This window comes from Triturus cristatus, chromosome 5_2 (assembly GCF_964204655.1).
Source record: "Triturus cristatus chromosome 5_2, aTriCri1.1, whole genome shotgun sequence".
Classification (NCBI taxonomy): Eukaryota; Metazoa; Chordata; class Amphibia; order Caudata; family Salamandridae; genus Triturus; species Triturus cristatus.
In genome coordinates this window covers 103,622,133-103,636,706 of record NC_140588.1, presented here as the reverse complement: position 1 = coordinate 103,636,706, position 14,574 = coordinate 103,622,133, and the positions used below count along the sequence as shown (strand labels likewise).

The window sequence follows — 14,574 nt, the reverse complement described above, 5'->3', positions numbered from 1 at the left end:
ATTTGTTATGTTGTTGATAGGAAAACTTATAGAATGCATGTATGCCCAAGGGTTTCTTGGCGCTGTGACAACCAGGAGGTTATGAAGAGAGGACTCTGGATAATCAAAAGCTTGCTTAAACATCCAAGCGTGCAAAAGCTTCCTGAACCTCAGGAAGTTAGGATCCAGCCTAACCAAGGAAGGGAGAGAGTTCCATAAGATGGGGGCCAGAACTTAGAAGCTCCTGCCCCCTGTGCTCTGTCGCTTGAGTCAAGGGATCCTCAGCTGGTTGGCAGAAGAGGATCTAAGTGCTTGAGTAGGTCCATATTTCTTAATTCTGCTTGCTACAAAGGCTGGAACCTGGACATGTATGGATATGTAAATAATACACGCTGTTTTAAAAAGAGCTCTCTGTTTTAAGGGAGGCCAGTGAAGCTTCATTAAGGCAGGAGAGATATGTGTTTGCCTATGCAGTTTACAGATTATCCTTACTGCTGTGTTTTTAATAATTTGAAGTTTGTATTAAGAAGTTGCAGGGAGACCCAAATGTAGGGAGCTTCAAAGCCTTGGGTGACAGAAGAGAAGTGACTTTCTTAATGGATTTCAATTGGCCAAAGCACTTTGCCGTGACAGTCTTGATCTGGGGGATCATGGACTGTTGATTGTTTACTACAACGAACAGGCTCTTGGCAGAGGCCGCTGGGAAAGAAGGGTCACCGAGCTCAGAGGGCCAGTAAGTGATTGAACATTTTAATTAATTGTATTAAATAAATAAATATTTTAAGAAACATTTAACATTTAAAATATTTTAAAATGTGTGAAATAAAATAGGAGTTAAGGAGTTTTTTTCATTATTTGTAATAAAAATTCTATAATATATATATTTGATTAATTTAAAATTAATGTTCTTAAAATTACTTTTACTTTCTGTAGGGAGATCTCTGCCACAGTGTATGAGATCTCCACAAACTGACCAAAAGTTACTAATAGTAAGATTAAGATTACACTTGTAAATTCAGATTTAGGTGCCTCCACCCCCTCATTTGAGTGGTATTGACTCATAAGTCTCCGTCTTGTGTAAATCTACATTTGGAAATAGTGAATTCTATCCATGAGGAGATTTATACTTAGGTGTAGGTGTGAATGCATGTGAGTAGATCTACACATGCAAACTTACCTTTGTGAATCGGACCCTATGTCTTTGCCAACCTCGAAGCAGCCAAATCGTACTTTGTAAGAATCTCCAAATCCTGGGTAGATTCACTGTTTCTGCCTATAATGTAATGTCTTTCTTTTTTGTTTTTTCCCTCGTATGCCATGAACTTCCTTTGAATGGCGCACATTTGCATTGACTTGGGACATGGTTTATGGCATTAGTTTTGTATTTTTTTTTTATGCCATAAATTTAGATTGTTCCCCCTTGGCACCATTCTATTCTCCTCTTCCCCCTCTCTTTTCATCCTGTCCAACCACTTATCCCTTGCCTTCCTATACTTTTCGTATATGGTTTATTATTGCTTCATGTCTCTCCCTTGCAAGTGCAATATTTGATTTAATTTCAGCCACTGGTAATCACTTGGGCCAGCCCGCCTTTTTTTTTTGCTCCGTCTGCCACTACAGTCAAGCAGTGCTTAATTAGTAAAAGAGCAAATGCTGGGTCCCAGTGTTTTTCCCAGATGCCTGCCGTTGGCTCTATCGAAGGTCCGCGTTTCCAGTGCCAAGGATCCATAGTCTTCGTTCCACCGCCATCCTCTTTAATCCACCACCAGACACTCCCTGCCACTTTATCTCGCTCTAGGAGGTTCGTTATCATCCCTGCTTTCTCCCCTTTGCCTCTGTTTTCATTATGTTCCTCTTTCTTTCCCCTTTTGTATTTTGCTTGTTCTTACTCTTGATCAAAATCTGTTGGGGAAAAATAAGTGCTGTTCTAAAAATGTAAGGACAGTCCAAACCAAAGTGGAAGGCCATGCCCTCTCGGTATAGGAATCAAAGCAGCCCCAGACCTCGGCCTCTCCCCGCACCCTAAAATAGATGAAGCCCCTGGGAAGTTCATAGATTCAGCTTTACTTTTAACACAAAGTAACATTACCCTGATCTCGAAAACTGAAACCCCGCCCCCTGCAAAGCAGAGAGGCACGACCAGGCTTAAGAAAAATCTTTATTGCACATAGCTGGGATACTTTCCCGGAACCTCTAAAATCCCATCATAAGAATGAATATCATCCTCCATAAACCCCCCTGATATATACCTTTTACCCTTTTTTGTATATTTTAGGAAATTATTTATATTATAGCATGTATTGCTTCCACAGGTGATTAATGTACCAATCTAATATCTATCTAAAACAATCTGGGTGGATTAGGAAAGATATTGCTCTAATATTCTTATTATGACTGAGGTTCTTTGTGTGGAGGGCTGCAAATATGAAGATATGTCAGGGAAGGAAGGGGGAAGGGAAAGGTTTAACCTTATATTTGTTAAGAAGACATAGAACAACACAAAATGGCTAGATTACATGAATGTACTTTTCTGTCTCTGACATTCTACATGACATGTAATTATGCAAGGTGCATCATGCAACAATGTGCGTTTTTCTAGTCAAGGCTAATAAAAATACATTAAATAGAAAAAAAGCAACCACTGACTGATTTCAGCCATATTGGCCCTCGTCAGTGGGATACAGCTTGAGTACTATGGTTCGGTAAGCTGGAGGATCCACGTCTGAGCGTACCCGTTGTACTTCGTCTCACTAAGAAAAATAAAACATTTGATAGGGGAAGTACATGAACGAATCGTAGCCACGTGTAATTGCTGTGGCTGCATTCCATTCCTTTGTTTTTTTGCTCAGTGCGCCACAATAGAGAGGGACCAACGCTTCAGTAAGAAAAGTCCAGCCCAAACTGCAAGGCTTTGAAAACAGTGCAGAGACGGACAGAATAAAGGACATCATCCTGTCTCTCAGTTTAAGGCCACACCAGCTGTATAATGCACTATGCTGCACCTGCACATTCTCTCACCTTCTGAACGAAATGTCTCATGACAAGGAACACAACTAAACCCCTCTTGCCTACCTAGGACCAGCGGCTTGGCATAAGCTCCCTTTCGAGCTCTGCGCTCTGGACAATACCACAGTGTTCAAATAGGTTGAAAATCTGGCTTTTTATGCAGGAATAGATGATATGATCTTCCACTGCCTTGTGACCTAGGGCACAGCGCCGGGTCACTCCTTGGAGTAGCTATGAGTGTAATAAGTCACTATCATCGTCTTAGGGCATGTGAACCCTCTTCCTACGTGTACAATGTAGCTGTGAGAAAATCCCAGGACAATCAGAAATTACTGGGGTTCAATTGTAACAACTGCTTCTTGTGGCTTGTGGCTTGTGGCCTCTGCACTATGGACCCCTGAACTCACAACCAAGTACTTTAGCACTTCCATCTCAGGATAGTAAGGCGAAACAGTCCATACTTACTCGGGGTAGTGCAGAGGGCTAGGGCTTTAGAACCCAGCAATGCAACAAACAATATGTAACGAATCAATGTTGTCATTGGTTTAAAAAATAAAAAGTATTTTATTGTTCACAAAACGAAATGCTGTACTTAAAATGACAAATATATAGACTAACAGATGGATATAGTAATGAGGACACCCTCTTAAGAGCCTCAGAAAGTAAAAGGGCAGCCCGCTAATGAAATTTTATAGTAACCTAATTGCCCCTAAATGCCAACTATATCTCTTATGCCTGGGGTACTTACCTCTAACGGTCTGCAGACAAACAGGCCTTAACCCCAGAAAACACAATAACCCCATATGTGCCTAAGGCAACATGTGGTGTGCATTTAAAAAATGGCAGGCCTATCAGCTTTGTCAGAAGATGTCATCATATAATTAACAATGAGAAAATACCCATTTCACCAATATCAACAATGCAAGATGTCAAATATGCTCTTTCACCATTAACAAGCTGTACTGTGTACTTTGACATAAGTAGTAGCAAACAGTACCTAAAGAACATTTCACCAAAACAAATTATTCCCATTAAACCAAGTTGCTTAGTAACCACAGAGGACACTCATACAAAGGTCCTGTAGCACTTGAGGGCAACACAGCAATAGCCCTGCCCTGAGAGTATCTGATTTTTCAAGTTGACTCTTACTGGGGGATCACCAATTAAAGGCCCCAGGAGACCTAGAGTGATCACTTTAAAAAATATGTGTGGGGTATCTAGTGGGGGCCTGATGCTCTCTGGGAATCCCAAACACACTCAGCAAAATACGTAGAATTGTTTTGTAGCCTGCTCCTGGTTATGCTGAGCTACTTTGGGTCAGTGGTACTCCCTTTGAAACAGCTACTGGCTGAGACTTTCCCTCTTGTTTCTTGTTATTCCTTGAAGTGCCTGCTTGTGGGTGTATGTCATCAAGGTGGAGCCCCTGTCCTTGCAGTGCACTGACACAAGGCACACTGTGGACTACACAGGAGCTCCAAAGCTCATGCAGTCAGGACGGCTCCTTGCCTGCTTGGCACACTCCTTCCTGGTGTCAGCGGGGGAGCTGGCTGCTTCTCTCTTCCATCTGTTGCTCTCTTACCACACCACTGCTCAGCACAGGAGTGGGGTGTATGAGAGAATGTATGATCCATGTGCTTGAACTGGAGAACCCCCTTACCCCTAGACGCAAGGCCACTTCTCAAAGGCCTGAGGCTCCCTTAGAAGACAGTTCTGTGGGTGCCCCACCTCTACTGGGGAAATGGAAACTTGTAGTGCAACAACTCTCTTGTTCTCCCCAGAGGTACCAGTTGGTCATGTATTTCTTGAGGATATACTACACAAACTACAATTCAGGATTTTCTGGACTCCAGCAGCCCCACTCGGCTAACAGGGAGTCCCACTCAGCTAAGCTAGAGCTTTAGGAGGGTGCACATGAGCAGCATCTTCATTTGAGGGCATTTATTGGCCTGAGGGACCAATCTTGATGGCATTTTCCGTGTTTTGTTCTGGTGGTGTTCTCCAGCCACCAACAATGCTTATTTCGGGCATCCTGGCCTACAAATCTTTGGCTACCCTTTCTTGATGGCACTCAAGATGCTTTTTAAAGCCCTTGGACATTGTTGCTTCCTTCTACTCAGCAGCATTAGGCTGTAAGAGCCTGACCTTGTGCTCTTGTGCTCTAGTTCAGCTTTTCATAATCTTCTGGCCCGGGGTCTTCCTGCAACATCTTTCCCTGGCCCTCAAACAGACTACTACCTTTACCTGCACTCCCAAAGCACACAAGCCTTTTAGCCACTTGCATGGTGCCTGTGCATAGCTCTGCACTTGATATGCACGATCTAGCTTAATTTCCTATACCCCACATTAATGTACAGTGGGATATTGCATCCAAGCTTAGTTTGTGCTACACAAATTACAATCCGTGCTTCTCGATAGGCCCTCTTTATGAGCTTCTTTGAAATACCAAGATCGGAAGCAAACATTGCTCACATATGCTCAGTTGTCCCATGTCACTGCTCTCTTGCAACTTTTCCCTGCATAAACTCATTGAGATGTTGCCTGCAGGAATTGTGTGGGAGAAGAGTTGAGCAGAGCAATAGGTTAAATATGTTGATTTCGGGTGTGGGTACTACCAGAATTCACTGCAACAAAGCTGGCTACATGCCTCTTTTCTAAATGGTAGCTCCTCAGTAGCTGCTCAGATGGGAAAATGTGCAGACCTTGCCTGAAGAAGAGCTATGTTCCGCAACAGGAGATGTGAGACAATGACTGTTATCGGCACAAAAGAATAAATTACATGCGTCTATAAGTTGTTCAAGAATCAAGTCGACCATGCATTCTTGATGACCTCCACACTTTGCCCTGGACAATGGAAAGAAATGAATTATCATTGTTTTGTGAAAAGAATTCCACTCTCATGGAAGCCTGCAGTTTTACAGGATGTCACTGGAATTCCTCCTATTGCAGAGTGATCATCTCCTTTTTACTGTACTGTGATTGGCTAGTCATAGTAGATCTATAATCTCTGAAGATCAGGACCCTCTTAATTTCCAAGGTCACCTTTGATGAACTCGGCCACAACAGTTATTTTCCACTCAGCTTCTTCTCTGAGCATTTGTGTGGTGTCTGTAGGCTTAGTGCACACATAAGTGGGAAGGGGAGCCCAAAAGAAGGGCTTCCTTCTCCAAAGATCTTTGTATCATTGCAAAAAGGGACACACCTACTGTGAGTTTGTGCATTCTCAATCTGCATATCTTTCCTGCACAGACTGAGTCCTAAAGATGTGCTAGCTGAGCATTAAAGTGTGTTGAGATGGAAAAGTCCCTCTTATGGTAATACCCCTGCACTGATTTCCCGAGCTACTCTGATATCTGGATCCTTGGTAAACATTTATGATCATGGATGAACATGGATCATGTGTGTGCTCCATGACTAAGGCCTGTCTCAGGGAACACTGTCCAGGTAGACCGGGAGGGGTGCATAATACGCTACCCTCATCGTGGTTAAGGACTAACTGCCCTTACCAAGAGCAAAGTAGCACAATCAAGATTGTGGCAGCATACCATTTTGTAATGAGTAATCAGTAGCATGACTGGCCGGTTTACTTACATCTTGGGAATGGGGTCTACTGGCGCACTTAATTGAAGTTCCTTGGCCTCAGGATGGATGGAGGGCCGCAAAAGTATGTTTATTACACTGCATGCTGTTATGTATGCATGCTTCTGGCAGCAGTGCTTGGAGGCCTGCCGGTGTGTTTTTGCACAGCGTACTGTTATGTATGTGTGCCTGTAGCAGCAGTAAATGGAAAGCTACACGTGGGTTTGCAGGCAGTGCTAAAAAGACGCAAGAGTGCCTGTGATTGGTACTATGCATGAGGTCTGTGGTTCCAGATTGGGAACCCGAGGGCCTGCTGGAGGACTATGTGGAGGTAGAAGATTTCCTCCAGACAGACTTGTGGATTGCTGAGTTCCTGAGAGCTGGGTGTGACACACACACACTAGAGTAAGGAAGAGCCAGACTCGTCAGTATATTTCACAAGGGGCTCTTGGATTCTAAAAAAGCTCATTGGGCAAAGAGGCCTGGGAACATCTCAGGAAAGAGAGAGGGCTGTTATGGGAATCATAAAGAGCAGAGCTGCGGCCCCTTGGCAACCTTTTGATGCACATATCACTGCGGCTGACATCCAAGTGTGAACGTCTGGTCACTCCCATGGCCTGTATTTGGGGCTATCAAGATTGGAGACTGTCCTGCTGTAATAGACTGCTCTCTGAAGGAAGAGCACAATAGATGAATGGGCGCTTCAAAATTATCAGCTCCTAGAACATTAACTTCAGACACACTAAATCACATTTGTGTTTGAAATGGATTATAAAAAGGGGAGCTTGACAATCAAATTGCCAATCTGAAGTTGTATTTCAGCGTGGAGAAGCTTGGTGTAAGTTTTGTCTGTTGTGACCAGGACTGGAACAAAGGGTCTGCCAGTCTCCCGTGGTGGGTGAGAGGACATCACCCAGGAGAATTAAGAACACTCACTTGGAGCACCAGCTTCTACCTGACCCAAGACCAGAGAGCCTGTGATGAAAAAGAGATCCTGGGAACTGAGGGAGTGATTCAGGTCTATCAGGACTTGAAATGCTGACCCAGGTAACTCTAGTGGGCCTGCCGTGAGTGTGTATTACTTGTGGTATTATATTTTACTTTCTTAAATAAATACTACCTTTTACATAAAAGCAAGTATTTGACTAGACAATCATTTATTGAGTATTGCTGGATGTATTTTGAGTTGTTAGCCTGTGTTCACCCTACACCAACCTCCTCTTGAGAAGCCTGGACTCCTTGACCTGCACTACCACTGAGAGGCAAGTGATGAAGGGGTACTTGGCCCAGTTGATCAGAGCCCATAGTAAGTTGAGCTGCGGGACATCTGGAGTAAAGGGCCTTTGCCACCACAGTTGGGCCCAGGAGCTCCTGCTCGTCCCATGCTGTTCTTTCCCAGTAGTCCCCATGTCTGTCACTGTGGCCTCAAGTTAAGACACCTTCCCTCACTACAACCTGGATCTCACTCACTGTCTTGGACATGCGATGACGAAAGTTGTCAGGGTCTCCTCAATTTTCTTTACGCCCATCTTCTTGGGGGCACCCCACCATGTTAATAGTAGTGAAACCCTCTGGGTTTATCAAGGGCAGGTTACAGTTCCTTGTTCTTCACCTCCTCTTGCCTTGGCTCGGTGCAGGTATTCATCCGACATGCATCCCACAACTGGCATTTGCATATTCAGACTCAACATACTTCCCATGTGGCTCTGTTTCCCTGCTGCCTACCATGCCAGTCTCTGCCCATTCATTGTCACCCACTTAAACACCTATCTCAGTGAGATTTGCTTCTTTTCCCTGCTGGTGGGTGCAGGCTCTGAATTCGTAAAGCCCCCTTCTGTAGCACTGATCCTTAGCTCCTGATCCCTCACCTCCGCTACTTGGGAAACACAGTGCTGCCATTTTCAATCTCCCTGTGGCCAGACGTGCTCTCCTCCTTTATTCTTTATTGGGTACAAGCATGAACATCTGTGGGAGCAGCAGTGCTACACCTGTCAGGCTATCACATCCAATCCCTCACCAGCAACAGGGACTCCAGAACAATAAGGTGACCAAGCAATAGATTTTTAGCAGGTATAGTAAACACATAATATAGTTGTATGTAACATGATTGATAACATCTTTCATTTACTATATTGCCGACATATGTGAAGCATGTCAGAAATCAGCCACCTGCAGTGTGTCAGGGAAAGGAATGTGGCTCCCAGAAGTAACCACATAGGTGTCATGTAAGAGAAACATAAATGCAGAAAATACTACCTTGTGTTGACAAGTTTGACAAAATATCGACCTTAGAAATCCCAGTAATTCCCACTTATTTTAGGACTGGGTTAATTTACTCTTGTAAGACCTATCTTAGCATTTTTAGGGTCATGTGCTATACAGTGGGAATTGTCCTTTATTTTCCTGACTATTTTGGTAGATTGGTACCTGGTGCATGTCTGCCTCATTGTAATGTTTTTGGTGGCATATTGATGTAATATGAATGGAGACCAATTAATGCCATCAAACCTAAGATAGACTATGAAAGCCCTCTGTATAGGGCTGAAGTCGGGGACACGAGAACACAATGGTGTTGCCCGTCAAAGAAAATGCCTTCCTAGAGTCCTTATTTAGCTTTCCGCAAAGCACCCCTATTCTCTGCCACAAGGCTCAAAAGAATAGGTAGCATTGCTGCTTTAAGACCTCTCTTATTCTGGATTAGATTGTGGGTGTCCCCAGAGTAGGAACCATATAATAGAGCCTTATAAGAGATCTTAGATAGTGACAACTCGTACTCCACCCCTTGGGTCTGCCACATAAAAAGAAACTTTCAGGCTATAGCTATGGCATCACTTTGGAATAATCCTCCCTCTATAACGGGAGGAATATGAGATATTGTTAAATCTGCCCCTTGGCACTACACCATAGATTTACACCATAGAAACTCTAGCCCTGGGAGCCTTACAGTGGGCTTTATATCCCACAAATATACTCTAGCCTTTTAACCGTATATTGATGCCATCACATCCTACCAAACTAGAACCTTGTATATAATATTTAGGGTGGGTTTCTTGCAAGGTGGGACAGTTTTTAAGTAAATGGAAGAAGAACCTTGAGGCACAGGCACTTTGTCCATCCTGTAGGGATGCGACGGAATTCCATCCGCTGTTTTACGGCCCTTTGTATAAAGGAGCACCTGGGTTAGACCTCTTTGTATACATTTAGGTATTAGACACTATCCTAAAGGTTATTACAGACCAGTAGTGATTCCCTCATTGCTTATATCGTGAGAAGATACTTATATACCGTATGGCTGATAAGTAAGCGGCCTGGGCATCGTTTATGAGCCAGAGTACCCTAAATGGGCCTAGTCCTACTTTTCTTTAACAACTTATACAGTCAATACATTCAGAGTTTTAATTGTACATTTTCATAGTTGCTGCCTTCTCTCCTTTTTATGGTACCAGAGCTCAGTCTGTATCATCTATGTTTTTTTACCCTCTACCTTAATACCGCCAATTGAGTTGTGATCTTGCAATTGTTCATGTAAGACCAGCTGCGGCCCATACAGGTAAGAGTGGTGGGGCCAGGTTGGGGGGGATTTCGACAGACGTTGACGAGGGAAAATTAAATAAATAATTCATTTTCCCTTGTCATCGTCCGTCGAAATCCCCACCCAGGCTCCACCGTTCTTACCTGCATGGGCCGCGGCTGTGTAAAATATCATCTAGCCTTAAGAAGCATTAACCCTCTGTCATATATAAATTGTGGATCCATTGTCTATGTGAGGTCTGGAACCAGATGCAGGTTGATCTTTTTTAGGGGTACTCTTGTTATATTTTTGATTTTTAATGAAATGGCTTCAGTAGTAATTGATATTTTATTCCGTACTTGGAGCTTCCTTTCTATATGAATTGTGACATTTTTGATGTGGGTATCTAAGTACTATGTATATCAGAGCCTACTTTTTTTAGAATGTTTATTTGGTTTTCATGCCATTTGTGTATGTATTATGGGGTTTAATCCCCGAAATAAACATAATGAATGACCAGGAAAAGCCAGAAAGCTGTTCGATAATATGTATAAAATAACAACATTTACTCAATTCTCGCAACGATTTCATCAGATACCTACATTTCTCAAAGTTAGTTTGAAAATGGATATGCTTGGAAGTCTGTTTTGGAGCCAGGGAACCACAGTAGCTGTACGAAAAGGAACTCTTTTGTGTTTTTTTCCAACCGAAGCAATGTTCCCGTGGGCAGGCACAGAAGTAAGGCCAGGTTCTGTTTCCTGGCAAGGTTTAATGACTGAGATGAAATCATTAAAAACACTTTTGAAGTACGTTTTGCACCGGGCGCCGTGGGAATTAGTCACCCAGGTCTTTTTGTTTGATAATTGAAGCTGTCCACCTGCTTCTCAGCGGCTGTGCTCGGCGCGTAGTTCTTTGTATTAATGTAAAAGCGGCTGACGTTGTGCATTGATTTCCCCCCGCTGTTTTCACAGCTCAGCAGTGCTGACTTCTCTTGGAGGATCCATATTTCTGACGTTCGGCAGCTCCACCTGGATGACATCCGGCGCTCATTTTTCTTTGTATCCTTTTCTGGTGTGTTTCCAAGCGAGGTAAGTCTGACTGAAGAACGCATAGCAGACCACGGCTGATGTTAGAGATTTTGGCGCGAATCTGACGTGACATTTTGCCCATTCCTGGCAGTACGGCGATGATTGATGGTTCTCAGGGCGCGTGCAGGTGGCACCCCTGTTTAATGCCTAGAATAACCTTATAAAAGCGCTGTTTGAGATTATTGGAAATGTTCCTGGTTTAACCATGTCAGATTTCTTAGGATAGTGAGGGGCCGGCCATGAGTGAGCCATGGTAATTGTGGGGTGACAACAACCAGCCAGAATTACCGGTAGCATGCAGAATATCCCGTTACAGCATAGAGACGTTGTAAGGCATGGGCAAAGTTGGCTCTGGCCCTATTAAGGTTTTAGGACAGTCCCAGCTTGTCTAGAGTTTTAAAATAAATACATTTGTTTATTTACTTTCTGTTTTTGAGCCAGCTCAGGTTGTCGGACCATCACAAAACCCCTGAGGGATAGTGAGGGATAAAGAAAACTGCCTAAAAGAAAACTGCCTATTAGTTCCTGGTTAGATTCAGCAAGCTCTTTAGCCTTTTAATGTGCATGGTTTCAGCCCAGCTGCACAGGCCTTTGCCTTTATGCAGCATGTGCCGCTTACTGTGCAGTTAAGATTGGCATTGTGTGCTCCCTCTGTGACTGCATTGTCCGTGTGGAGCCGCTGCCAGGTCAGTGCGATAATACTCTGCTGCCTCCTACCACCCAGTTGCGGCTTACTCGGAACGGGGGTGGTAGGGAGGGAGGGGAGATTTTAAAAAATTGAGAAAAAAAATGAACTTACCTTGTCCGCAGAGCCGCTGCATGCCTCTCCTCTGTCTGCTGGAAGCACCCAGGCTTCTGCATTCTCCCAGCCAATCCTGCAGCGTTGTGATTGGTCTGAGCGTCCTGTCTGAACGCTCAGGCAGTGCCTTGGGAGGCTGGGCATGTTCTCCACGGGGCTGTGCAACACCGTCCAGTGGAGAGCATGCCAAGTGTGCATGACGGTTTGGGCGGCGCTAGAGGGCCAGCCAAACTGTCATGTGCACTTAGAGGTTTGCAAACCACGCCTCCCCTGCTCTGGCGTCACGGAACCAGCCCCACCCCGATTCTTGCAGAGAAAAAGGGAAGATATTAACGTCATGTTAATATCATTTCTTTTTTTTCTTTCACTGCCGAATTAACCTTAGCCAAGGAGCTTCCACTGCTACCACCTGAGTCCACACACCAGCCCCGTGTAGCACAGGCAGTGCAATAAACAAACGTGCCCATGAGCACCGCTGGCTGGAATGGTTATGACAGACTAGCTACACCAGTTTGTGGATACAAGGCGTTGCCTGACCATTAGTCTTCCTGCTTTTCTGGCACAGGCTAGCTGCAGACCGCTTGCGCCAGTGTAGTGTCTGATGATAGAGCATGTGTCAATGTACAGTGCAGAGCGGCATTATATGCTCCCTTCAGGATTGCACTGCCCCATGGGGAGCTGCTGCTGGACTGAGGCAATCACAGCCTAGAGCCACCTGCCTCAGAATCCCAGTTCCTTACAGAGCAGGGACGAGACTGCAGTAAAATAAAGCCTGCATGCACAGGCTCAAAAGGTGAGGCAGTAGTCTGCACCACATGCAGCAGGCTTGTTCAGACCACTGTTTTTTCTGCTTCTCTGGTGGTGGCAGTCAGAAAAAGAGACTGTTTGTTCCAGGGTTGGACCCAGGTGTAGACTGACCTACGTAGAGGGTTGTCAATGATCCGACCATAGATGCAGAGGGTGTGAATGAGCTGAAAATGAATAATACATTCAGAGTTGTACCGAGCAAGGAGCCCCATTTCATAATTGACCCAAAATCATAAAGGTGTCCCAGTAATGGGAATAAGACAAGCAAAGAAATACCACGCCACTTTACACATGTCTTGAACCATTACCAGAGCATTTTCTGCCTGTAACTTCCACCTGATTTGGTGGGTGGAACTAGGCCCACTCAGTATTTCCATGTACAGTAAAACCAAGGGTCTCAGAAGTGGGCACAGTTGTAACTACCAAGGAGATACCAGTTAGCCCAAACTGTGCTCTGTCTCCTAGTGTAGCCACCAGTGCTGTGTGGTGTCTGCCCAGCGTTACTGTGCCATTACAAAATAAGGACCTAGTAATATGTAGTTAGATGGCAGAAAAGTTTACTGCGCCACTTTACTCATGTTCACACCCGTTACCAGCCATTTTCCTGCCATGTATTCCACCTACTTTTGACCGGGGAACTCAGCCTGGGACCCCTACACTTGTATTTCTGGGTGTGAAAAAAAACCAAGGGTCTCGGAATCAGGCAGGTATGCATCTCCAAATAACACTCTGTCTTATTCGGGGTTGCGTACTTAAGGTGTGTCATTACGTGTTTAAGGTGCCTTTCTACTCTCAGGCACCGCTCCAGATGGTCCAAGGATGGCAACAATTGCTGCAAGGGGTATTATGTCAGTAAAATAGTAAGGGTAGTTGAAGTAACTCTAAAAATCTTTGACCCACTTTCCCCGATTGTTGGGCAAGTGTACGTTTTAAAAAAAAAAACCTTTATTGAGAACTTGTGGCTATAGCATGTCACTAACAGCAATTTATAGCAGTACAAACAACCACCTTATAAAAAGGAAAAGGCATACTTAGGGGTTCATTGAGATGTTTGGGTGATACAGCCCAAATGCTAACCTCGCGACTTGCAGTTTCCCCCTCATCTAGATAGAGAGGAACTTCCGGGTTTCCGGAGTGGAACCTCACTGGACATAGTCAGCAGAAACCTTTTACTCTCTAGTTCATCTGCCAAATGGCCAGAAGATCACGGTGGCAGCATCTTCACCCTTTATTTCTCAGCTTTGAACCCCCAGGTGTGGCATGGGGACCATGGGCAGGGGAAACAACCAGTGACCCCCCCGCTTACTCTCCACACTAGGGCCATGAAAATGTTTTTGTATTTTCAAGCAAACTTCTGCTTTCGAGGCTTGTTTGAGAAATACAAAAAAAGAAAGGCCTAGTGTTTAAACCATAGACACCATCTCGGCGTTCAGATACGTCCATCCACTATAGTGGCCAGTGCACTTATGCTTCACAGAACAATGTCAAAATATAAGAAATAGACCAACATTCAGAAAGTGAGCTTTCAAACGCTTACTAATAACAAGAATTGTCAAAGCGAAACCTTCGGCTCTTGTACAGTGAAAATGATTTCTCAAATTTCACTAACACAAGGTGAGCATCAGCAGTGCAAGCTTCCCTCACGTACACAGAACTGGTAGTTCATCATGGCAGTAGCGTTACAAACATATGCACATGCTCTCCTATATGGTATGATATGACACAGATAGAAACAGTGCAGGCGACACTCATGCAGAGATCAGTGATGACACAGACAGGCACAGCTAATGCTCTCTCAGGCACAACAA

The 14,574-nt window shown here is 44.3% G+C and overlaps 1 protein-coding gene across 3 annotated transcripts in view; it reads left to right on the top strand.

Annotated features, from left to right (window-relative positions):
• PIGN (phosphatidylinositol glycan anchor biosynthesis class N) overlaps nt 1-14,574 on the top strand; it is an 862,819-nt gene that overhangs the window by 740,211 nt on the left and 108,034 nt on the right. For all 3 annotated transcript variants that reach the window (XM_085606885.1, XM_085606886.1, XM_085606884.1), the window contains one exon: nt 11,044-11,130. In XM_085606885.1, coding sequence (XP_085463011.1) covers nt 11,044-11,130 — 87 coding nt within the window. The remainder of the gene's footprint in view (nt 1-11,043; nt 11,131-14,574) is intronic.